At 42.1% G+C, this 23,763-nt stretch overlaps 1 protein-coding gene across 3 annotated transcripts in view; it reads right to left on the bottom strand.

The window, feature by feature from the left end:
- The window catches only part of edc3 (enhancer of mRNA decapping 3 homolog (S. cerevisiae)), a 170,772-nt gene extending 149,513 nt beyond the window's left edge, over positions 1-21,259 (bottom strand). Inside the window, exons 1-4 of one of the 3 annotated variants that reach the window (XM_063070493.1) lie at positions 21,109-21,251; positions 20,343-20,445; positions 15,576-15,742; positions 12,772-13,082 (exon numbers count right to left, since the gene is read on the bottom strand). In XM_063070493.1, the coding sequence (XP_062926563.1) occupies positions 12,772-13,082; positions 15,576-15,739 (475 nt within the window). In that variant the 5' untranslated portion in view covers positions 15,740-15,742; positions 20,343-20,445; positions 21,109-21,251. Of the gene's footprint in view, positions 1-12,771; positions 13,083-15,575; positions 15,743-20,342; positions 20,446-21,003 lie in introns of all 3 variants that reach the window. The other 2 variants (XM_063070490.1, XM_063070492.1) reach the window with 2 other exon arrangements.
- Between the last annotated feature and the right edge of the window lie 2,504 nt (positions 21,260-23,763).

Raw genomic sequence — 23,763 nt, 5'->3', positions numbered from 1 at the left:
AACAACTTGCTCACCACTGAAGTCAGACTCACTGGTCTATAATGTCCTGGGTTACCTCTACTCCCTTTCTTAAACAAGGAAACAATATTTGCAACCCTTCAATCCTCCAGTACTTCTCCCATCCCTATTGAAGATGCAAAGATCATCACAAGAGGCTCAGCAATCTCCTCACTCGCTTCCTACAGTAGCCTAGGGTATACGTCATCCGGTCCCAGTCACTTATCTAACTTCATGCTTTTCAAAAGCATCCAGCACATCCTCCTCCTTAATGTCTATATGCTCAAGTGTTTCAGTCCACTATAAGTCATCCGCACAATTGCCACGGTCTTTTGCCCTGGTGAATACTGAAGCAAAGTGTTCATTAAGTACCTCCACTACCTCCTCTGACTCCATGCACCCATTTTCACTATCACACCTGACTGGTCCTATCCTATTTTCACACGGCTCATCCTCTTGCTCTTTGTGCTCATTATTTATTGCTCTTTATTTATATATACATTGGAACGGTTTGTTGTTCATTGATCCTGTTTACAGTTACTATTTTATAGATTTGCTAAGTATGCCCGCAGGAAAAAGAATCTCAGGGTTGTATGTGGTGACATGTGTGTACTCTGATAAATTTTATTTTGAACTTTGAACTTTAAAGTCAACTTTTCAAATCAAAACTCTTCTTTAGGACTGGAAAGGAAGAGAGAAGACACCAGAATAAAAAGGTGGGGGAAGGGGAAGGAGGACTAGCTAGGTGGTGTTAGGTGAAGCAGGTGGGTCAGAAAAGTAAACGGCTAGAGAAGGAATCTGATAGGAGAGTGGACCATGGGAGAAAGGGTATAAGGAGGGGAACTAAGGTGAGGTAATGGGCAGGTGAGGGGAAGAGGTACAGTGCCCCCTTGGAAGTTTTCATGTTTTATTGTTTTACAACACTGAATCACAGTGCATTTCATTTAGCTTTATTGGACACTAATTACCAGAAAAAAAACTCTTTTGTGCCAAAGTGAAAACCGATCTTTACAAAGTGATCGAGATTAACTACAAATATAAGATACAAAATAATTGATTGCATAAGTATTCACCCCCTTTAATATGATGCACCAAATCATCACTGGTACAGCAGCTGCTTGCAAAGCCACATAATTAGTTAAATAGAGATCACCTGTGTGCAGTCAAGGTGTTTCAATTGATTAGCAAAAATACAACTGTATCTGAAAGGCCCAACTGCTGGTGAGTCAGTATCCTGGCAAAAACCACACCAAGACAAAAGAACACTCCAAGCAACTCCCCAAAAAGGTCATTGAAAAGCACAAGTCAGGAAATGGAAAGAATATGGCACAGCTGTACATCTGCACATCTGCCTAGAGTAGGCAGTCCTCAAACACTGAGTGATTGTGCAAGAAGGGGACTAGTGAGGGAGGCCACCAAGAGACCCATGACAGCTCTGGAGGAGTTGCAAGCTTCAGTGGCTGAGATAGGAGAGACTGCGCATACAACAGTTGCCCAGGTGCTTCATTAGTCACAGCTTTATGGGAGAGTGGCAGAGAGAAAGCCACTGTTGAGAAAAAAAAACCCCACATGAAATCTCAGCTAGTGTTTGCCAGAAACCATGTGGGAGACTCTGAAGTCAGCTGGAAGGTTCTATGGTCTGATGAAACCAAGATTGAGCTTTTTGGCCACCAGACTAAATTCCACGTTTGGCATAAGCCAAACACTACACATCATCAAAACTACACCATCCCTACCGTGATGCATGGTGGTAGCTACATCATGCTGAGGGCTTGCTTCACTACAGTAGGCCCTGGAAGGCTTGTGAAGGCAGACCATAAAATGAATGCAGCCAAATACACCGATACCCTGGATGAAAACCTGATGTAGTCTGCAAAAGCGCTGCAACTTGGCAGAAGATTTGTTTTCCAGCAAGACAAAGCTACAATGAACCTAAGTACAAAGCCAAAGCTACACAGGAATAGCCCTAAAAACAGCAAAGTTAATGTCCTGGAGAGGGCAAGTCAGGATCCAGACCTCAATCCAATTGAGAAATGGTGATTGGACTTGAAAAGGGCTGTTCATTCATGATCCTCTGACAGAGCTTAATCAGTTTTGTAAAGAAGAATGGGGAAAAGTTGCAGTGTTCAGATGTAAAAAGCAGACCTATCCACAGAGACTCAAGGATGTAATTGCTGCCAAAGGTGCATCTGCTAAATACTGACTTAAAGGGGGTGAATACTCATGCAATCAATTATTTTGTGTTTAATAATTGTAATAAATTTAGGCTAATTTGTAGAAATTTGTTTTCACTTTGCCATGAGTTTTTTCCTGTTGATCAGTGTCAAAAAAAGCCAAATTAAATCCACAGTGAATCAATGTTGTAAAACAATAAAACATGCAAACTTCCCAGGAGGGTGAATAATAGGCACTGTAAGAGTCCACAGTGGGGGGGAAGAGATGGGGGGCGGGGGGGGGAGAGATGGGGGCGGGGGGGAGAGATGGGGGGCGGGGGGGAGAGATGGGGGGCGGGGGGGAGAGATGGGGGGGCGGGGAGGGAGAATTATTGGAAGTAGAAGTCGATGTTCATTCAATTAGGTTGGAGGCTACCTAGATGGAAAATGAGGTGTTGCTCCTCTGCCCTGAGAGTGCCTCATGCCCTCATCATGGCAAGAGAGGTAACCATGGATCAACACGTCAGAATGGGAGTAGGAATAGGAATTAAACTGGTTGGCCACCAATAAATTCAACTTATAGCAGATGGATCGCAGACACTAGGGTTCATCAATATTGAGGAGATCACATCAGGAGCACTGGATACAATACATGACCCCAACAGATTTGCCAGTGAAATGTTGCCTCATCTAGGACTGTTAAGGGTCCTGACTGGAGGTAAAGGAAGAAGTGAACGGGCAGATGCAGCATTTCTGTTGCTTGCACTGTTATGTGCCATGAGGGAGATTTGTGCGGATCAACAGGTGGACAAGGGAATCATGGAGGGAGCGATCCCTTCAGAGTGTGGAGAGTGGGGTGGGGGGGGGGGAAGAGTGGTAAAGATGGATCAGTGGTAAAATCCCATTAAAAACAGCGGAAAATATGGAAAATGATGCCTTGGATGTGGAGGCTCACGGGACAGTAGATGTGTGCTGATGGCTGGGAAATGGTGGATGTAAGGGTGAGGGCATCAATGATGGAGGAAGGGAGACCCCATGCTTTGAAAAAGGAGAACATCTATAATGTCCTGGAATGAAAAGCCTCATCCTAGGAACAGATGCGGCAGAGATGAAGGAACTGAGAAAAGGGATAGCATTTTTACAGGAGACAGGGTGGGAAGAGATATAGTTAGGAGACAGTGTCTCCAGAGGCGAAGACAGAGAGATTGAGAAAGGAGAGAGGGGCGTCAGAAATGGATCAAGTGATAACAGCTCATAGGCCTGATTTTATTCTCACGTCGATGAGTATGTTGTAAAAAAAAGATCACTCCCTACTTTGTACATAGTTTTCTTCTTTTGATTGTTCTTTCTTTCCTCTCCTTTCTATAAGTATACACCTCAGATAAATATTATGTGGAGATTTATGACAAATATGACTGATATAGTTACAGTATCTGAAATACATCTTATGCAAATGTTTGTTTGATGATGAACTTCACTAAAAAAATAAATGTACAAAAAAAAGAAATGGATCAAGTGAATTTAAGGGCAGAGTGGAAGTTGGAGGCAAAGTTGAAGAAACTGATGAGCTCAGGATGGGTGCATGAAGCCGTACCAACGCAGTCATCAATGTACCACAGGAAGAGTTGGAGAGCATTGCCTTGAAACATGGACTGTTCTACTAGCCAAGAGGTAGGCATAGCTGGGGCCCATGAGGGTGCTCATGGCCACCCTTTGGGTTTGAAGAAAGTGGGAGGAACCAAAAGAAAAATTTTTTTTGAGGGCGACAACCAGTTCTGACACAGAGGAAAGTGGTGGTGGAAGAGAACTGGTTGGGTCTTTTGTTGAGAAAGAAGTGGAGAGTTTCAAGGCCTTCCTGATGGAGGACAGAAGTGTATAAGGATTGGACATGCATAGTTAAAGTGAGGTAGTCAGAGCCAGCAAACTGGAAGTTGTTGAGATCGAGAGCATGTGAAGTGCTGTAGATGTAGGTCGAAAGGACTGAGCCAAGGGGGATAGAATGGAGTTGAGGTATGCAGACACAAGTCCAGTCGGGCAGGAGCAGGCAGAGGGAATGGGCCTACCCGGACAACCTGGATTGTGGATCTTAAGTGGGAGGTAGAAATAAAAAACGAGGGGTAAAGGAATTATGAGTTCAGAGGCAGTCAATGGGAGTTCTCAGGATTCAAAGAAGTTAGGGATGGAGTCGGAGACAATTTCCTGACGGCCTGGAGTGCAGTCCTTTTCAAGGGGTAAGATAAGGTGTCTGAGAGTTGCCATCAGGTCTCAGCAAAGTAAAGATCAGTCCACCAAACTATAACAGCAGCTCTTTGCAGGTTCAATAGTAAGGTTGGGATTGGTGCGGATAGAGTGCAGGGCAGAGAACTCTGAGGGGGTAAGGTTCAAGGCAGAGAGGGGAATGCTGAAGTCAAGCTGTTTAATGTCTCATCAGCAATTAGGGATGAAAAGATCAAGAGCAGGCAGAGAACCAGAGTGGCATGTTCAAGAAGGAGAGATGGGAGAAGGGGTCATTGATGTGGGGTGGGGAATTCTTGCCAAAGAAGTGGGCTTCTGGGTGGAAACATGGAACTCAGTTAGGTGCGGGTTAAAGGGGACAAAGGTAAGGAAGGCCCTTGCTGAGGACATAACGTTCTGTCCCACAGAGGGGAAGGTTTGAGAAAATGGTGAAGACATAACAGGGATTAGAGTTGGGACGAGAGGGGGCAGAGTTGGGTGTTTACAGAAGGTGGGGTGGGAGAGAGATGGAGTCTCTGAGGACCCAAGATGTAACAGGGAGCCTGAGAGACCTGAGGTTTGAGGGTGGCAGTAAGGGAACTATATAAAAGATGCTTTTTACAGATACTTGCAGGTATTTTCATCTCCAAATCCACAACATTGACAACCTAAGACTGAAACCCCACAAGACTCTGCATCATTGACAACATGAGTTTGCACAGAACACAACCCACAGAAAAGTCAAATGTAGAAGAACCACCTTGACTTTCTACCTCTTAGGACCACAGTTTCACCATTACCATATACCTCCTATCACCTAACATTTTTACAATGGGAGATCATTTAATTGATTCTAATATTCTTAAAACAGAAATTTTTAAACTTCAACATTTTACTTCATTTTATCAAATTTAATTTGATTCATCTATTACATCAATCATATCCTGGGAGTTTGGGTGGAGGCAAAATGCATTACACAGCAAGAAGTGCATCAGTTTGCAGGAAAGCCCTGCAGCTGGTTGTCTACCAATCAATATATTACAAATTCATGAAACAATATGGATTGATAATATTAAGTTCATAATTCTAAACAACTCCCTAAAATTCATCAGGTATAGTTTCAAATTAGTTATCAAAAAGGAGCAATTACTGTATCCTGTACATACTAGGTTAATTAGGTATGCATAGTAAAATACTTCAATAAAACCAGCAAAGTAAACAGGTCAGGCACCACCTGAGCTGAGAATTGACATTTCAGGATGTCAGAACTCTTGATATGCTTACAACTATATATTTTCTTAAAGAAGCCACCACTGTGGGTACTATTTAAATAAATGTATCTGAAAATTGAAAAACAGCCAAATGCAGACCCAAATTTAGATTTGCCAAATATTGATGAAATATGAAGGCAAGCTAGCCATTAAAGAGGATACAAAAAGATTTTTCAGATATACAAGGAGAAAAAGAGAGGAGAGGAGATATCTTACTGCTGGAAAATGACTCTGAAGAGGAGTTTTGGGGGACAAAGATATAGCAGACCCACTCAATATGTACTTGTGTCTTCTTCAGTGAAAACTGACACGAGCTGATTGCCAGAAATGCAAGAGTCTCAGACGGTAGAAGTGAGTTCTATTACTAAGGAGAAGGTCTTTGGGATGCTGAAAAATCTGATGGTAGTTAAGTCACTTGGACCAAATGGACTACACCCCAGGGTTCTGAATGAGGTTGTTCAAGAGATTGCGTAGGCATTAGTAACGATCTTTCAAGAATCACTAGATAACGAAATGGTTCCTAAGGACTGGAAAATTGCAAATTTCACCCCACTCTTTTAAGATGGGAGGAGGGCAGAAGAAAGGAAATTATAGGTCTGATATGTGGTTGGAAAGATGATCAAGGCACGTGGATGTCAGCGAATTAGACTGTTGGAAAGTTTTAAAAAGACAGCTTTATAGAGCGGGTGCAGAAGACCGGGCAACGGAGTAGAGGGAGTAAGAGTAGGAGGGCTTTGGCTCAACAGGGCTTCGGCGATAACAGGTCGTGGTGAGGTTAAGTTACTTGTGAAGAATAGGAATAGGAAATATGTCTATGAGACCGGTGCTCTGTACTGGGTGTCAGATGTGGGATGTCCGGGAGACACCTAGCCACATCTGCACCAGGGGCATCAAGCTGTAGCTCCTTAGGGGCCGGGTTAGGGAATTAGAGATGCAGCTTGACAACCTTCGCCTGGTCAGGGAAAGTGAAGTGATAGATAAGAACTATAGGCAAGTAGTCACATCGGGGCCTTGGGAGACAGATAAGTGGGTAACAGCCAGGAGAGGGAAGGGCAAGAGTCAGATACTAGAGAGTACCCCAATGGCTGTCCCCCTTAACAATAAGTACTCCTGTTTGAGTACTGTTGGGGGGGGGGAACCTACCTGGGAGAAGCAACAGTGGGCGCGCCTCTGGCACGAAGTCTGGTCCTGTGGCTCGGAAAGGTAGGGAAAGGAAAAGGATGGCAGAAGTGATAGGGGACTCTATAGTTAGGGGGTCAGACAGACGATTCTGTGGACACAGGAAAGAAAAACGGGTGGTAGTTTGCCTCCCAGGTGCCAGGGATGTTTCTGATCACGTCCAGGATATCCTGAAGTAGGAAGGTGAATAGCCAGAAGTCATGGTACATATTGGTACCAACGACATGGGTGGGAAAAGGGAGGAGGTCCTGAAAACAGCCTACAGGGAGTTAAGAAGCTGAGAAGCAGGACTTCAAAGGTAGTAATCTCAGGATTACTGCCTGTGCCACACAACAGTGAGTAGAGGAATAGAGTGAGGTGGAGGATAAATGCCTGGCTCAGGGATTGGAGCAGGGGACAGAGATTCAGATTTCTGGATCATTGGGACCTCTTTTGAGGCAGGCATGACCTGCACAAAAAGGAAAGGTTGCACTTGAATCTGGGCACCAATATCCTGGCAGGAAGGTTTGCTAAGGTTATTGGGGATAGTTTAAACTAGAATTGCTATGGGGTGGAAACCAAACTGAAGAGACGGAGGAAGGAGCAGTTGGCTCACAAATACAGAAAGCTTGCAGGCAGTGCGAGAGGCGGGATAGGCAGGTGATAGAGAAGGGGCGCGCTCAGACTGATGGTTTGAGATGTATCTATTTTAATGCAAGAAGTATCATGAACAAAGCGGATGAGCTTAGAGCGTGGATCAGTACTTGGAACTATGATGTTGTGGCCATTACAGACACTTGGATGGCTCAGGGTCAGGAATGACTACTTAGAGTGCCAGGCTTTAGATGTTTCAGAAAGGACAGGGAGGGAGGCAAAAGAGGTGGGGACGTGGCACTGCTGATCAGAGATAGCGTCACGGCTGCAGAAAAGGAGGAAGTCGTGGAGGATCGTCCACTGAGTCTCTGTGGGTGGAAGTTAAAAACAAGAAGGGGTAAATAACTCTACTGGGTGTTTTTTTATAGACCACCCAATAATAACAGCGACATCAAGGAGCAGATAGGGAGACAATTCTGGAACGATTGTCTCCAGGCCAGGCGAAGGTCGTCAAGCTGCATCTCTAATTCCCTAACCCGGCCCCGAAGGAGCTACAGCTTGATGCCCCTGCTGCAGATGTGGCTAGGTGTCTCCCGGACATCCCACATCTGACACCCAGTACAGAGCACCGGTCTCATAGACATATTTCCTATTCCTATTCTTCACAAGTAACTTAACCATGACAACAGGGTTGTCATGAGGGGGGATTTTCATTTCCCAATATAGATTGGCATCTCAAACAACAGGAATTCTGCAGATGCTGGAAATTCAAGCAACACACATCAAAGTTGCTGGTGAACGCAGCAGGCCAGGCAGCATCTCTAGGAAGAGGTGCAGTCGATGTTTCAGGCTGAGCCCCTTCGTCAGGCCTGCTGCGTTCACCAGCAACTTTGATGTGTGTTGATAGATTGGCATCTCCCTAGAGCGAGGGGATTAGATTGGGTGGAGTTTGTTATGTGTGTTCAGGAAGGTTTTCTGACACAGTATGTAGATTAGCCTACAAGAGGAGAGGCTGTACTTGATCTGGTATTGGGAAATGAACCTGGTCAGGCGTCAGGTCTCTCAGTGGGATAGCAGTTTGGAGATAGTGATCACAATTCTATCTCCCTTACCATAGCATTGGAGAGGGATAGGAACAAACAAGTTAGGGAAGCGTTTATTTCGAGTAAGGGGAAATATGATGCTAGCAGGCAGGAACCTGGAAGCATAAATTGGGAACAGATGTTCTCAGGGAAATGTACGGCAGAAATGTGGCAAATGTTCAGGGGATATTTGCGTGGCGTTCTGCACAGGTACGTTCCAATAAAACAAGGAAAGGATGGTAGGGTACAGGAACCACGGTGTACAAAGGCTGTTGAAAATCTAGTCAAGAAGAAAAGCTTAGGAAAGGTTCAAAAAAAAAACTAGGTAATGATAGAGACCTAGAAGATTATAAGGCTCGCAGGAAGGAGCTTAAGAATGAAATTAGGAGAACCAGAAGGGGCCATGAAAAGGCCTTGGCAAGCAGGATTAAGGAAATCCCCAAGGCATTCTACAAGTATGTGAAGAGCAAAAGGATAACACCTGAGAGAATAGGATCAATCAAGTATGACAGTGGAAAAGTGTGTATGGAACCAGAGGAGGTAGCGGAGGTACTTAATGAACACTTTACTTCAGTATTCACTATAGAAAAGGACCTTGGCAATTGTAGGGATGACTTACAGTGGACTGAAAAGCTTGAGCTTACAGACATTAAGAAAGAGAATGTGCTGGAGCTTTTGGAAAGCATCAAGTTGGATAAGTCACCAGGACTGGATGAGATACGCCCCAGGCTACTGTGGGAGGCGGAGGAGGAGACTGCTGAGCCTCTGGCGATGATCTTTGCATCATTAATGGGGACAGCAGAGGTTCCTGAGGAATGGAGGGTTGCAGATGTTGTTCCTTTTTTCAAGAAAGGGAGTAGAGATAGCCCAGGAAATTATAGACCAGTGAATCTTACTTCAGTGGTCAGTAAGCTGATGGAGAAAATGCTGAGATGCAGGATTTATGAACATTCAGAGAGGCATAATATGATTAGGGATAGTCAGCACGGCTTTGTCAAAGGCAGGTCATGCCTTACGAGCCTGATTGAATTTTTTGAGGATGTGACTAAACACATTGATGAAGGCAGAGTAGTAGATGCAGGGTATATGGATTTCAGCAGGGCTTATTCAGAAAGTAAGGAGGTATAGGATCCAAGGGGACCTTGCTTTATGGATCCAGAACTGGCTTGCACACAGAAGGCAAAAAGTGGTTGTAGACAGGTCATATTCTGCATGGAGGCTGGTGAACAATAGTGTGCCTCAAGGATCTGTTCTGGGATCCCTTCTCTTCATGATTTTTATACATGACCTGGATGGGGAAGTGGAGGGATGGGTTAGTAAATTTGCTGATGACACAAAGGTTGGGGGTTTTGTGGATAGTGTGGAGGGTTGTCAGAGGTTACAGTGGGACATCGATAGGATGCAAAACTGGGCTGAAAAGTGGCAGATGAAGTTCAACCCAGATAAGTGCGAAGTGCTTCATTTTGGTAGGTCAAATATAATGGCAGAATATAGCATAAATGGTAAGACTCTTGGCAGTGTGGAAGATCAGAGGGATCTTGGGGTCCAAGTCCATAGGACATTCAAAGCTGCTGCGCATGTTGACTGTGTGGTTAAGAAGGCATACAGTGTACTGGCCTTCATCAACCGTGGGATTGAGTTTAGGAGCAGAGGGGTAATGTTGCAGCTATATAGGACCCTGGTCAGACCCCACTTGGAGTACTGTGTTCAGTTCTGGTCACCTCACTGCAGGAAGGATGTGGAAACTATAGAAAGGGTTCAGAGGAGATTTACAAGGATGTTGCCTGGATTGGCGAGCATGCCTTAGGAAAATAGGTTGAGTGAACCTGACCTTTTCTCCTTGGAGCAACAGCGAATGAGAAATGATCTGATAGAGGTGTATAAGATGTTGACTGGCATTGATCATGTGGATAGTCAGAGGCTTTTTTGCAGAGCTGAAATGACTTACATGAGAGGACACAATTTTAAGGTGCCTGGAAGTAGGTACAGAGGTGGTGTCAGGGGTAAGTTGTTTTTTTTTAAAAAAAAAACGCAGAGTGGTGAGTGCATGGACTGGGCTGTCGGCGACGATAGTGGAGGCAGATACAATAGGGTTTTTAAGAGACTCCTGGATAGGCACGTGGAGCTTAGAAAAATAGAGGGCTATGGGTAACCCGAGGTAATTTCTGAAGTAAGTACATGTTCGGCACAGCATTGTAGGCCGAAGGGCCTGTTGTGTTGTAGGTTTTTTCTATGTTTTCTAGAATAGTTGAGTGTATTATTAAGGATGAGGTTTCAGTGTAGTGGGAGGCACATGACAAAATAGGCAAAAGTCAGCATGATTTCCTTCAGGGGAAATCTTGGCTGACAAATCTGTTGGAATTCTTTAGGGAAATATCAGGCAGAATAGAGAAAGGGGAGTCAGTGGATGTTGTTTATTTTGAATTTTCAGAAGGCCTTTGACATGGTGTTACACATCAAGTTGCATAACAAGATAAAAGCTCAAGGTATTACAGGAAAGATATTAGCATGCGTAGAAGATTGGCTGACTGGCTGGAGGCAAAGAGTGGGATTAAAAGGGGCCTTTTCTGATTGGCTGTCAGTGACAAGTGCTGTTTCGAAGCGTCAGTGTTAGGACTCTTCTTTTAATGTTATATGTCAATGTCAATGATTTGGATGAAGGAATTGATGGATTTGTGGCCAAGTTTGTGGATGATATGAAGATATGTGGAGGGGCAGGTAGTGATGAGGAAGCAGGCAGACTTAAGAAGGAACTAGACAGATTAAGAAAATGGGCAAAAAATGGCAGATGGAATATAGTATTGGGAACTGTATGGCCATACATTTTGGTAGAAAGAATGAAAGGATGGACTATTTTCTAAAATTGACTTGACAGTCTTTGTGCAGGATTCCCTAAATGTTAACTCGCAAGTTGAGTTGCTGGTAGGAAGGCAGATACATTGTTAGCATTCATTTCAAGAGGACTAGAATAGAAAAAGGATGTAATGCTGAGGCATTGGTCAGACTGCACTTGGGAGTACTGTGAGCAGTTTTGGGCCCCTTATCAAAAAGGTGTGTTAGCATTGGGGAGGGTCCAAAGGAGAATCACAAGAATGGTTTCAGGAATGAAAGGGTTAATCTAAGTGGTTGATGGCCACAGATGGCTGTGCAGGCCAAGTCATTAGGTAGATTTAAGGTGGAGGCTGATAGGTTCCTGATTAATCAAAGGTTATAGAATGGCGGAGCAGACTCAATAGAACGACTGGCCTAATTCTGTACCTATATCTTATGTTGACATCATGACGAAAAAAACTCATTGGTATCTCTACTTCCTCAGGGAGCTGAAGAAATTTGTCATGTCTGCTTTGATCCTCACCCACTCTTAATCAATGCACCAAAAAAGAAATCCCTTCTGATGGCTTAGTATGGCAACTGCTCTGCCACTGACTTCAATAAACACCAGTGCATCTCTTGCACCTCAGTACATCATGGAAATCTGCCTCTGCTCTATCCAGTCAACACTTCTCGCTGCCTTGTTCATGCAGCAAGCATTGACAAAAACTTTCCCCAAATTGGACTCTCTTTTTCTCTTCCTCCCTTCAGACAGAAGATAACAAAACTTGAAAGGACATACGTTGGGCGTATTTAAGGCAGGGATTGATAGGTTCTTGATTGGACATGGCATCAAAGGTTACGAGGAGAAGGCCAGGATCTGGGGTTGAGGAGGAGATAGAAATAAAGGATCAGCCATGATTGAATGGCGGAGCAGACTCGATGGGCCAGATGGCCTAATTCTGCTCCTATGTCTTATGGTCTTATATCAGTCTCAAAGACTACTTCTGCTACACTGCTATGATCCTTCAATAGAATAAGATGGACTCATGACCTCACAACTTACTTCAAGACATTAATGTCTATTTGCACTGCACTCTGTAATTTTACCATTTTATTCTGCATCCTGTTATTGCATCACCTCAATGAACTGCTGAAATTAATTTGAATGAGCGGTAAGCAAGACATGCTTTTCCCTGTTTGTTGATACATATGACAATAATAAACAAATTTACAGTGTCAATTTTACTCTTGAGCAGATATCAATTGAGCTCTTATTAATCAGCCTACAATCAGAATTTCCGTTAAATCGTTCTACTTTTGCCATTGGTTGATAAAAATTTTCACTAGTCCCCAACTCCTTCAGCTATTCACTGGGGAAGTAAATTAAAAGAAATGCATTTCCCAGACCAAAATATCTAGGATTAAATTAACCATCAGATATCTTTCCATGCACTACAACTCTCAAAAACCCCACCCCTACCTACTCACAGGAATTATGCCTTCGACGAAATGCTTTAGATGGAGTAAGTGCAGAATCCATGTGACGATCCACATAGCTTTTTGAATACTGCTGTGGTGACGTGACCAGATCCTGAACCTTGAGTTCTGCACACCTTGGAATTGCTTGTGGAGTAGATCCTGAAGAATTGGGTTTCTTTACTCCTTTGCCAGCTCCATTCTGAGATGAGTAAGCATTATGAGATAAATTGGAGGATGTGAACACCGAAGGTTGAGCTAAGGCTGTAGCCAACTGTGAATTCGGGAGCTCTAATATTTTCAGATCTTTGATATCAATTGCACTGGAAAAAAAAGATTTGAACAAAACAATAACTTCATGTTTATTGATTATTGACAACTTATTTGACTATATTAGTGAGGAGATTTAAACAAGGCATTGAATACAAGAGTAAACAGATTATGGTCTGACTTCGCAAAACATTGGTCAAATGTCAGCTAGAATAGTATATGCATTTCTGGTCACCACACCATAGGAAGAATGTCATAGCACTGGTGAGGGTGCATTGAGATTATCCGAGACATTGTATGGAATGGAGCATTTTAATTATAAGGAGAGACTGGAGAAGCTAGGTCTATTTTTCCTGGAGTTGAGTAGATTAAAGAGGAAGTAATTGAGGCATAAATCGGGGGGTAAAGAAAGACACCAGGAAATCTTTCCACTTATTAGAAGGGAATAAAACCAGAGGATTTAGGATAGGAGGTTAGGGGATCTGAAAAATCTTTTTTTACTCAGAGTGTGCTGAAAAGAGTGTTGGAAGCAAAGTTGCTGAGAGCATTTAATTGTCATGATGGATACTTGAACTGCCTGAACATAGAAGGATGATGGATGTAGTGGAGGGAATGGCTTGTTTTCATGCAGTGTGGTACTATTTAGGACAGAGGAGAAATCATTTTACAAAGTGCACAACATACAACATGAGAAATAAGAAATGAAGTGGACTTCATATTAACATTAAAAGAACAAGTTAAGAGCATAGCTGAAGGGAAAGGAAATAGGGGTATAGGGCATTAAAATATGGTAAAAACATAAAACTCAGCCAAAATACAAAAGCAAACAGACTAGTTGTAACAATATGATGAATCCAAAAACAGGGTTTTTGCCACATTTTACGAAACAAAATTGCTAGCTACATTAAATTTGACCAAGCACCTGAATTTAATTTAGTGCATGTCAACCACCCACAAAATCCAACAGCAGCTGATGTTTGAAAGATATCATGACAACCATCAATTTAAGAAATTATGGCTCATCACAATCACAGGGGAAAAAAATTGTCTGAAGACTAATAATAATGTTCTAATTTGCAGGTGAGAGCCCTGGAGATATGGCAATTCATATCATACACTATAATTTGCACTGAGAAAACCAAGCCAGTAAGGTAACCACTAAAAGCAATGGATTTATGTCATATTTTTTTTAAAAATGTGAACATTAAAACCTGCACATGCCCTGATACAAGTCAACATTGTATTCAGAATTGAATAATTCTGAACACGAGTCCTATTCATATGCTGAATGACATGTCAACATAAATGTAATAACCTTTAAGGGAACGGTAGTTTGTACATCACTGTGTGGAAACATAATCAGAGAAAATTAGGGAACTCATTCAAATGGCCATAACTTAATGAGACCCTGACTATTCTTACAGACTTTCAGACAAAGAATCTGATAAAGCAATAAAACTAACATTTCTTCAGGCCACAAAAGATTTATAGTTTTATAGGAACCTGTATCTTCGTTAAATTAACGTAATTTAGAATTATTCACTGTTTAATTACCAAAATATGCAAGGAGTTTGATGGCTGAATGCCTGCAACTTTGGGGAGATTTGTTAACAAAAAATGTTTGAAATGGAGATCATTTTCCAACATTTATACTCATGCCATATTCACAAGTGTGCCAACAGTTCAGTTAGGGCTGGCTCTAGGACTGAAACTAACTAATTTTAACTGAAATCAAAATACTCTCCTTAACCAGTTTGGAGGAACTCACACTGAAGAAAACCTATTCAGCCAAGTGAGACTCGAAGTCCCTGTGACCCACCTCCAAAAGCATTTTCTAACACTGTGTCATATCCAAACTTCAAACAAGATTGTTTTAAAGAAATGAGGTGACAGCATCAACTGAATTAACAGTCAAATGGAAGCACATGTGTACTTCACTCTTCCATTCAGCAGCACAGGATCTATGACTAAACTAGTCCTGAAAACCACTGAATTTCAGTCATGAATCAGTTGGTTGTTTCTCTCTCTGAATCAACAGATTCCAGATTAAGTTTCCACTCCAGGGAGTTAAGCACAAAAGTCTGGGCTAAAAAAAAAAACTGGAAGTGTTGTTGAAAGTCCCACCTTTCAGACAGGATGTTAAACAGAAATATAGAATCCATTTCAGGCATTTATTTTGGACACGTTTTCGACTAAAAAATGCCTGGCATAATAATGAAAGGAAGGCAAGTTACCTTCAGTTCTCTGGTCAAGATTCATCTATCAAATGACAACAATCCAATGTGTCACTATCTAGTCATTATCAAGTTACTGGTTATTCAAGATTGTTAATTGTCATTCTTCAGTACACAAATGTAAAGGAGGGAGACTGGTGTGAAAAAAACTACTGCCACATTTCCAACTTCACTACAGGGACTATATTTTTAAAACTTCATGGGTCATTTTGTAAATGTCATGAACCTCTTTTCTCTTTTTTACTACCAGGTAAAATTCAGTTCAAGTGCAAGTAATTCATAATGCAGATTTACTGAAGCAGGAGTACTTACCTAAAAGTTAACTCGGGTACTGAACATTTCACACCATTGCGGAATGGCTGAGTAAGGGAAATCGTCTGACTAGCTTGATCCACTGCGGAAATTTTACCCTGATATACTCCAAGGGTCTCTCCACATTTAATAGAAACAAGGCTTCCAATCCAATTTACAGCCATCCTCTATAACATAATAAAAGTGATAAAGTCAAGGATAGCGTTGAAGAATAACATGTCCAAACTACTTTGATTCAATCTCTTAACCAGTGCTATCAGAATCAGATTTATTATCATAGGCATGTGATGTGAAATTTGTCAACTAAGCAGCAGCAGTTCAATGCAATACATAAACTAGCAGAGAAAAAATAATAATAATAAAATTTTTAAAAATTAAGTAAATCAATTAAGGTATACGTGTATTGAATAGATTTTTTAAGATGTGCAAAAACAGAAATACTGTATATTTTAATAAGTGAGGTAATGTCCAAAGATTCAATGTGCATTTAGGAATCAGATGGCAGAGGAGAAGAAGCTATTCCTGAATCGCTGAGTGTGTGCCTCCAGGCTTTTGTACCTCCTACCTGATGGTAACAGGGAGAAAAGGGCATACCCTGGGTGCTGGATGTCCTTAATAATGGACGCCGCCTTCCTGAGACACCGCTCCCTAAAGATGTCCTGGGTACTTTGTAGGCTAGTACCCAAGATGGAGCTGACTAGATTTACAACCTTCTGCAGCTTCTTTCGGTCCTGTGCAGTAGCCCTCCATATCAGGCAGTGATGTAGCCTATCAGAATGCTCTCCACAGTACATCTATAGAAGGTTTTGAGTGTATTTATTGATATGCCAAATCTCTTCACACTCCTAATAAAAGTATAGCCGTTGTCTTGACTTCTTTATAACTACATCGACATGTTGGGATCAGGTTAGATCCTCAGAGATCTTGACACCCAGGAACTTGAAACTGCTAATGCTCTCCACTTCTGATCCCTCTATGATGATTGGTATGTGTTCCTTTGTCTTACCCTTCCTGAAGTCCATAATCAGCTCTTTCGTTTTACTGATGTCGAATGCCAGGTTGTTGCTGTGGCACCACTCCACTAGTTGGCATATCTCACTCCTAGAACGCTCTCTCGTCACCACCTGAGACTCTACCAACAATGGTTGTTATTGTCAGCAAATTTATAGATGGTATTTGAGCTATGCCTAGCCACACAGTCAATGTGTATATAGAGAGAAGAGTAGTGGGCTAAGCACACACCCGAGGTGCGCCAGTGTTATGTGTTGATCGTCAGCGAGGGGGATATGTTATCTCCAATCCTCAAAGATTGTGGTCTTCCAGTTAGGAAGTCAAGGATCCAATTGCAGAGGGAGGTATAGAGGCACAGGTTCTACAACTTCTCAATCAGGATTGTGGGAATGATGGTAGCAAATGCTGAGCTATAGTAAATGAACAGCATCCTGATATTGGTGTTTGTATTGTCCAGGTGGTCTAAAGCTGTGTGAAGAGCCATTGAGATTGCATCTGCTGTTGACCTATTGTGGCGATAGGCAAAATGCAATGGGTCCAGGTCCAACCTGAAGCAGGAGTTCAGTCTAGTCATGACCAACCTCTCAAAGCATTTCATCACTGTTGATGTGAGTGCTACCGGGCAATAGTCATTAAGGCAGCCCACATTATTCTTCTTAGGCACTGGTATATTTGTTGCCTTTTTGAAGGGGGAACTTCTGCCTGTAGCAGTGAGAAGTTGAAAACGTCCTTGAGTACTCCTGCTAGTTGGTTGATACAAGTTTTCAGAGACTTACCAGGTACTCCATAGGGTCCTTCCACCTTGCGAGGGTTCACTCTCTTTAAAGACAGCCCAACATCGGCCCCTGAGATCACAGGGTCATCAGGTGCAGCAGGGATCTTCACTGCTGTAGTTGTGTTCTCTCTTTCAAAGCGTGCATAGAATGCAATGAGTTCATCTGGTAGCGAAGCATCGCTGCCATTCATGCTATTAGGTTTCGCTTTGTAGGAAGTAATGTCTTGCAGATCCTGCCAGAGTTGCCGTGCATCCGATGTCACCTCCAACCCCGTTCAAAATTGTCTCTTCGCCCTTGAAATAGCCCTCTGCAAATCATACCTGGTTTTCTGGTATAGGCCTGGGTCGCCAGCCTTGAATGCCACAGAGCTAGCCTTCAGCAGACGACGTACCTCCTGGCTCCTCCACGGCTTTTGGTTTGGGAATGTACAGTAAGTCTTTGTGGGCACACATTCACCTACACAGGTTCTAATGAAATCGCTAACAACTGCAACATACTCATCCAGGTTCGAAGATAAATCCCTGAATACAGTCAATCCAGTCAATCGGTGCTCTGAATCCACCGATTCAAAGCAGTCCTGTAGGCACTCCCGTGCTTTCCTTGTCCATATCTTCTTGGTCCTCACTGCTGATGCTGCAGTCTTCAGTCTCTGCCTATACTCAGGGAGTAGAAGTACAGCCGGGTGATCAGACTTCCCGAAGTGAATCAGCAATTACTGATTAGCCAATCACATGAACGGTGTTCTAGCAGAAGTTACTATTTCATTCAACAAAATCTGCCAAAGGAACACAATGGGTTCTGCAACATTGTAAGAGGAAAGGAATTGTCCATACTTCAGGTTTAAACCCTGCATCAGGACTGAGTGAAGAGGAGAGATCACCAGTACAAACAGGAGACTTGGGCTGGTGAGAAAGCAATACAAAGTGAATGGCGAACTGATAAGGGGTGCAAGTTGTGCCAGGCATGAGGAGGAGAGCAGATGTGGAGTTGGGACACAGTACCAGACTGATAGAGGAAGACAAACAAAGAGAGAGGAAAGAGGAAAAGGGTTTTTAAGAAGTGCAAGATGAGAGGAGACTATCAAGATTGGAGACAACTGCTGGAGTGAGATAAGCAGGAACACATGCAGCTACCAGTGCTGAACTCTGATAAGTAAAATGTGGTGAGAATGGGAAGCATTCTGGGAGAAGTAAATAGCATATGGAGCCAGAACTCGATAGAGGATGGGGGAGAAAGGGAACCCTGTAGGTGTAACTGTGTGTGTGTGTGTGTGTGTGTGTGTGTGTGTGTGTGTGTGTGTGTCTCTGATGGGTGGATGGAACCAGAAGGGAGAAGGGGGCAAAGGTGTGTGTCGGGGAACTAGGGTACATTAGGGAAAGAGGACAAATGTAAGCACTGGAGGGTGAGGAGGGAGGGGAAAATAAGTGGGGGAGAATAGGGGAAAAATACCAAATATTCATGCCATAGGGTTGTAAACTATCCAGGAAGAGTACGAGTTAATTAACCTCCAGTTTGCTTTAGGCTTCATCCTAGTAGTGGACAAGGTCAGTGCAGGAAAGGGAAGGGGAACTGAAAAGACATACAGCTGAAAACTCGATGGCCATTCAGCTATTCAGTTGTCCAATTTTAAGTACCCATCCCCTCCAGTGTTTCTACCCCACTCCCACTTCTGATCTTCCTCCAGTCCTCCCATTTCTGTCCCTTTCCATCATAACTCCTGTCGCCTTTTGCGTCCCTCTAGTTTATCCACAGGTTCCATTCCCACCTCCTTTAGTGTCCAACACCAGCAGCACTTAGTGTTCCTGCTTATCTCCCTCTAGTAGCTCTCCAACCGTCAAAATCCTCTTTCTCTAACTTGTTCCTTAAGTTTTTCATTTTCCTCTTACATCTCCATCTATTCATCTACCAGTCACCCAACTCCAATTCTTCTCCTCTCCTTTATCTGCACAACCTACGTGTCATCTAAAACCCCTTTGTCAGTCCACCCATCACCTTGAACTCATTTCTCACCACTCTTTCTTCCTTATACTGGCCATTTCACCTCTCTACTATATCTTGAAGCAGAGTTTCAACTTAAAATGTCAACAATTCTTTTCCTCTCCTCAGATTCTATTTGAGCAATTAAGCTCCTCCAGCAGATTGTTGCTCCACATTCCAGCATCTGCAGATAATTGCATCTCACTCACATTCACTTTGTTGATAACATTCCTAGGAATGTTACCATAAGAAAATGTGAAGGAAATAAAGTATTTGTGGCATTAAAGTTTATAGCTTTTACCTAGTACATTTTCAAGCATATTTTTGAAGCAGCTTTTGTAGTAAATATGATAAGGACAACAACCTTTCAATTCCAGGTAGATAATAAATAGGGATTTCTCACTGGACTTCATTTTGGAAATTTCAAATTCTAGGACTTATTTTAAAAAAGATACTAATTTTAAATAACATTAATGAGCTTAAAATTATCATTAAAGTTGGTCAATATCTACTTGCTAATAAGGAACCTCAGCACCCTCAAGCACAGAATCAGTTATAAACCAGCATTTTTCACCTTGATTTAATTATAACCTCTCAACAGGAAGTCTAAAAAGGTTGACCAATGCAAAAAAGACAATGTGAAAAATGACAAATAAAGGATGAAGTTTCAAGCAGCATTCAAAGAATCAACTTAAAACATTTTGCCTCCACAAATGTTGCTTGATAAGCAGAATTCTTATTGCATTGATTCCTGTTTGACAGTGTCTTTTGTCTTTATACTGTAGAAATTCAAATTTGTTTTGTTTTTACTGCAGGGTGTGTATAGTTTCAGTGCAATTAAGTGTTCCAAAGAAGCCAAAGCAGAACACTTACTACAAACTAATATACATAGCAATTTAATGTGAATGTAAGTTGCACAGTCAATTGCAGAATGCTCAACAAGTTAAAAATTCAAGGCTCAATCAAGCAAATTCATAACAAAAATCATTGGACAATTGCGCACAGATAAGCAAACTCCTCCACTCTTCCCAGCAAGTCAATGCAAATGACAGCAATGAGTTGTCCAGACATGCCCAACTTCTCCTTAACACTAAGGATGAATGTAGCTGGAGAGAAGAGAAACAAGTTTAACATAATGTTGACAGTCTTAAGAAACCCATAACCCAATAGGGATTAGGCAGTGTTACACAAGGAATAAATTAAAGTATTGATCTTCATAATACCCACGGCTAATGGTGAGAATTTAAAAGAAAGGCAATGAACGTTGGATTTATTCGTAGACAGAGAAACATCAAAGGAAACAAGAGAATGAAGATGCTGGAATTTGGAGCAACGTAACAGGTCCACTGTTTTTTTTATATCAGAACTAAACAGACGTTTAATTATCACTTCCCGTGTTGCTCCACCCAACCAGAAAAAGCTAAGGGAACTGCAAATGGGAAACAAATTGAGGCACCAACACTCATAACTTCCAGAAATGGATAAGAGTAAATTATATAGATTTACTAAGTGTCATAATACTCAGAGGACTAAACAGAGTTGTATATGGACAATACAGGGGGAGTAAATATACAGGAGATATTTATGTAAGTAAATTAATGAACAGTACATCAACCGTGTCGACAAGGGATATCGTTGGGCAGGTTTTGATCAGTTGTACGAACCGTATCAGTTAGGCCCAATCCAACTACCAGTCACTGTTCTGCCGCTACGCGTCTCGCAAACAGGCACAACCGGAGGACAACAGGCGGCACAGCAAGATAGCTTACGTTTCTGAACGGCACGGCCTGATACTGCGCTGCCACTGAGAGCCCCTTTTTTACATATGTTTTACTATAAAGTCTTCAGAGCCGCAGCAACACCGACACCGCAGCACCGTGCCTCCATCGCGCACGCAATCTCTGCGCTTGCGCACCAGCGTCTCTGCAGGATTCGCTCCCCTTCCAAGCGAGGCGACGTCACTTCCTCCTAGCAACCAGCTCACTGGTCCATGGCAACCTGAGAAGCATCTCTTTGTTACCGCCGAAGAGGCTGCAACTTGTGAAAAGTTATGGGCAATCCCGCAGTTAGTCAAGAATTTCGGTAAGAAGTTGACATCGATTTTACTCATCTGATTTACGCGATATCCTCCACTCACTGCATTTTTTTCGGGAAGATTATAGACCTGTAGGCCCTTCCTCACAACTGGTCTATGCCAACCAAGCTTCCCATCCAAGTTAGTCCCATTTGCCATGTTTGGCCCATATCCCTGCTAAACTTTTCTTATTCATGTATGTCCAAGTACCTTTTAAATGTTGTGAAAATATTATACAGTTACAACTCTTCCTGTCAGCCATCACATTTATGAACAGTCCATGAGCATAACCTTGTTGTTCCTTTTTTTTTTGGCATTTTTATTTATTTTTGTAACTTACACTAATTTTATGCCCTTGCACTGTACCTCTGCCACAAAAGAGCAAATTTAACATCATACAAGATCTAATCTGATTACACTAGAGTCCAAAAATCTACGTCAACAGAGATCCAACATCCAGATTCTGTTCAATAACTTACAATCTTATAAAAAAAAAGATTTCGTTGAAGCTGGCTTTAAAAAGCTGGTCCCCCTATTTTCTTATTTGCTTCTAGAGTCAAAGTTCAAAGTCAGCATTCAAAGTAAATTTACTATTAAAAATACTTATATATCACCATCTCCTACCTTGGATTCATTTTCTTGCAGGCATTCACAGTAGAACAATTAAATACAATAGAATAAATGAAAGGTAACCCACAAACAGAGACTGACAAAAAAAAGTCAAAGTGCAAAAGAGGACAAACTGTGCAAATACAAAAAAAATTAATCAAACAATAAATAAATTAATTAATTAATAGTGAGATCATGAGTTGTAGAGTCCTGAAAGTGCATCCATAGGTTGTGGAATAAGTTCAAAGTTGAGGTGAGTGAAGTTATTCACACTGGTTCAGGAACCTGATGGTTGAAGAGTAACAACTGTTCCCGACCTGGTGGTGTGATATCTTGTAACTTGAAGTGGATGGGCTACAGCAGCAGAAGACCTCGAAATTATAAGGTACGGGAGGCAAGTGCAGAAATTGCTGAGACTAGCATATTTAAATCATCCTGAGCAACAGGTGAGTTACCAGAGGACTGGAGGATAACCAATTTTGTACTGCTGTTCAAGAAAGGCTCCAAAAATAAACCAGGAAATTATAGGACAGTGAGCCTGACATGAGTTGTGCAAAAGTTATTGGAAGGTATTCTGAATGATCAGATATATATTTGGATAGATATAGTCAGCATGCCTTCATGCATGGTAGGCTATGTCTAACCAATCTTATCGAGTTTTTTGAGGAAATTGCCAGGAAAGTTGATGAAAGCAAGGCGGTGGATGTTGTCTACAGGGACTTCAGCAAGGCATTTGTCAAGGTCCCACATAGCTGGTTGGACAAGAAGGTTCGTTTGCTCAACATTCAAGATGAAGTAAAAATTTGGATAAGACTTTGGCTTTGTGAGAGAAGCCAGAGAGTGCTAGTGGATGGTCACCTCTCTGACTAGAGGCCTGTGACTAATGGAATGCCGCAGCGATCAGTGCTGGGTCTATTTGTTGATTGTCATGTATATCAATGATCCAGATGATAATATGGTTAACTGGATCAGCAAATTTGCAGACGACACCAAGATTGGAGGTATAGTGGACAGCAAGGAAGGCTATCATGGCTTGCATTGGGATCTGGATGAGCTGAAAAAGTGGGCTGAAAAATGGCAGATGGAATGTAATGCAGAGAAGTGCGAGATGTTGCACTTTGATACTTTGATACGACCAATCAGAGTAGGTCTTACACAGTGAACGGTAAGGCACTGAGGAGTGTGGTAGAACAAAGGGATCTAGGAATACAGGTTCATAATTTATTGAAAGTGGCATCACAGATAGATAGGTTTGAGAGAAAGCTTTTGGCACATTGGCTTTCATAAAACAAAATACTGAATACAGGAAGTGGGATGTTATGTTGAAGGTCTATAAGACATTGATCAGGCCTAATTTGGACTATTGTGTGCAGTTTTGGATCTACAGAAAAGATGTAAATAATGTTGAAAGAGTACAGAGAATACTTAAAATAATGTTGCCCGGTCTGGAGGACCTGAATTATGAGGAAAGATTGAATAGGTTATGACTTTATTCCTAGGAACATAGAAGATTAAGAGGAGATTTGATAAAGTTATACAAAATTATGAGGGGTATAGATAGGATAAATGCAAGCAGGCTTTTTCCACTGAGGTTGGGTGGGACTACAACCAGAGGTCATGGGTTAAGGGTGAAAGGTGAAAAGTTATAGACAATAGACAATAGGTGCAGAAGTAGACCATTCAACCCCTCGAGCCTGCACCGCCATTCTGAGATCATGGCTGATCATCTACTATCAATACC

The sequence above is a fragment of the Mobula hypostoma genome, chromosome 18, assembly GCF_963921235.1.
Source record: "Mobula hypostoma chromosome 18, sMobHyp1.1, whole genome shotgun sequence".
Classification (NCBI taxonomy): domain Eukaryota; kingdom Metazoa; phylum Chordata; class Chondrichthyes; order Myliobatiformes; family Myliobatidae; genus Mobula; species Mobula hypostoma.
The sequence above is the reverse complement of the archived record's forward strand: the minus strand, read 5'-3'. Positions and strand labels throughout refer to the sequence as shown.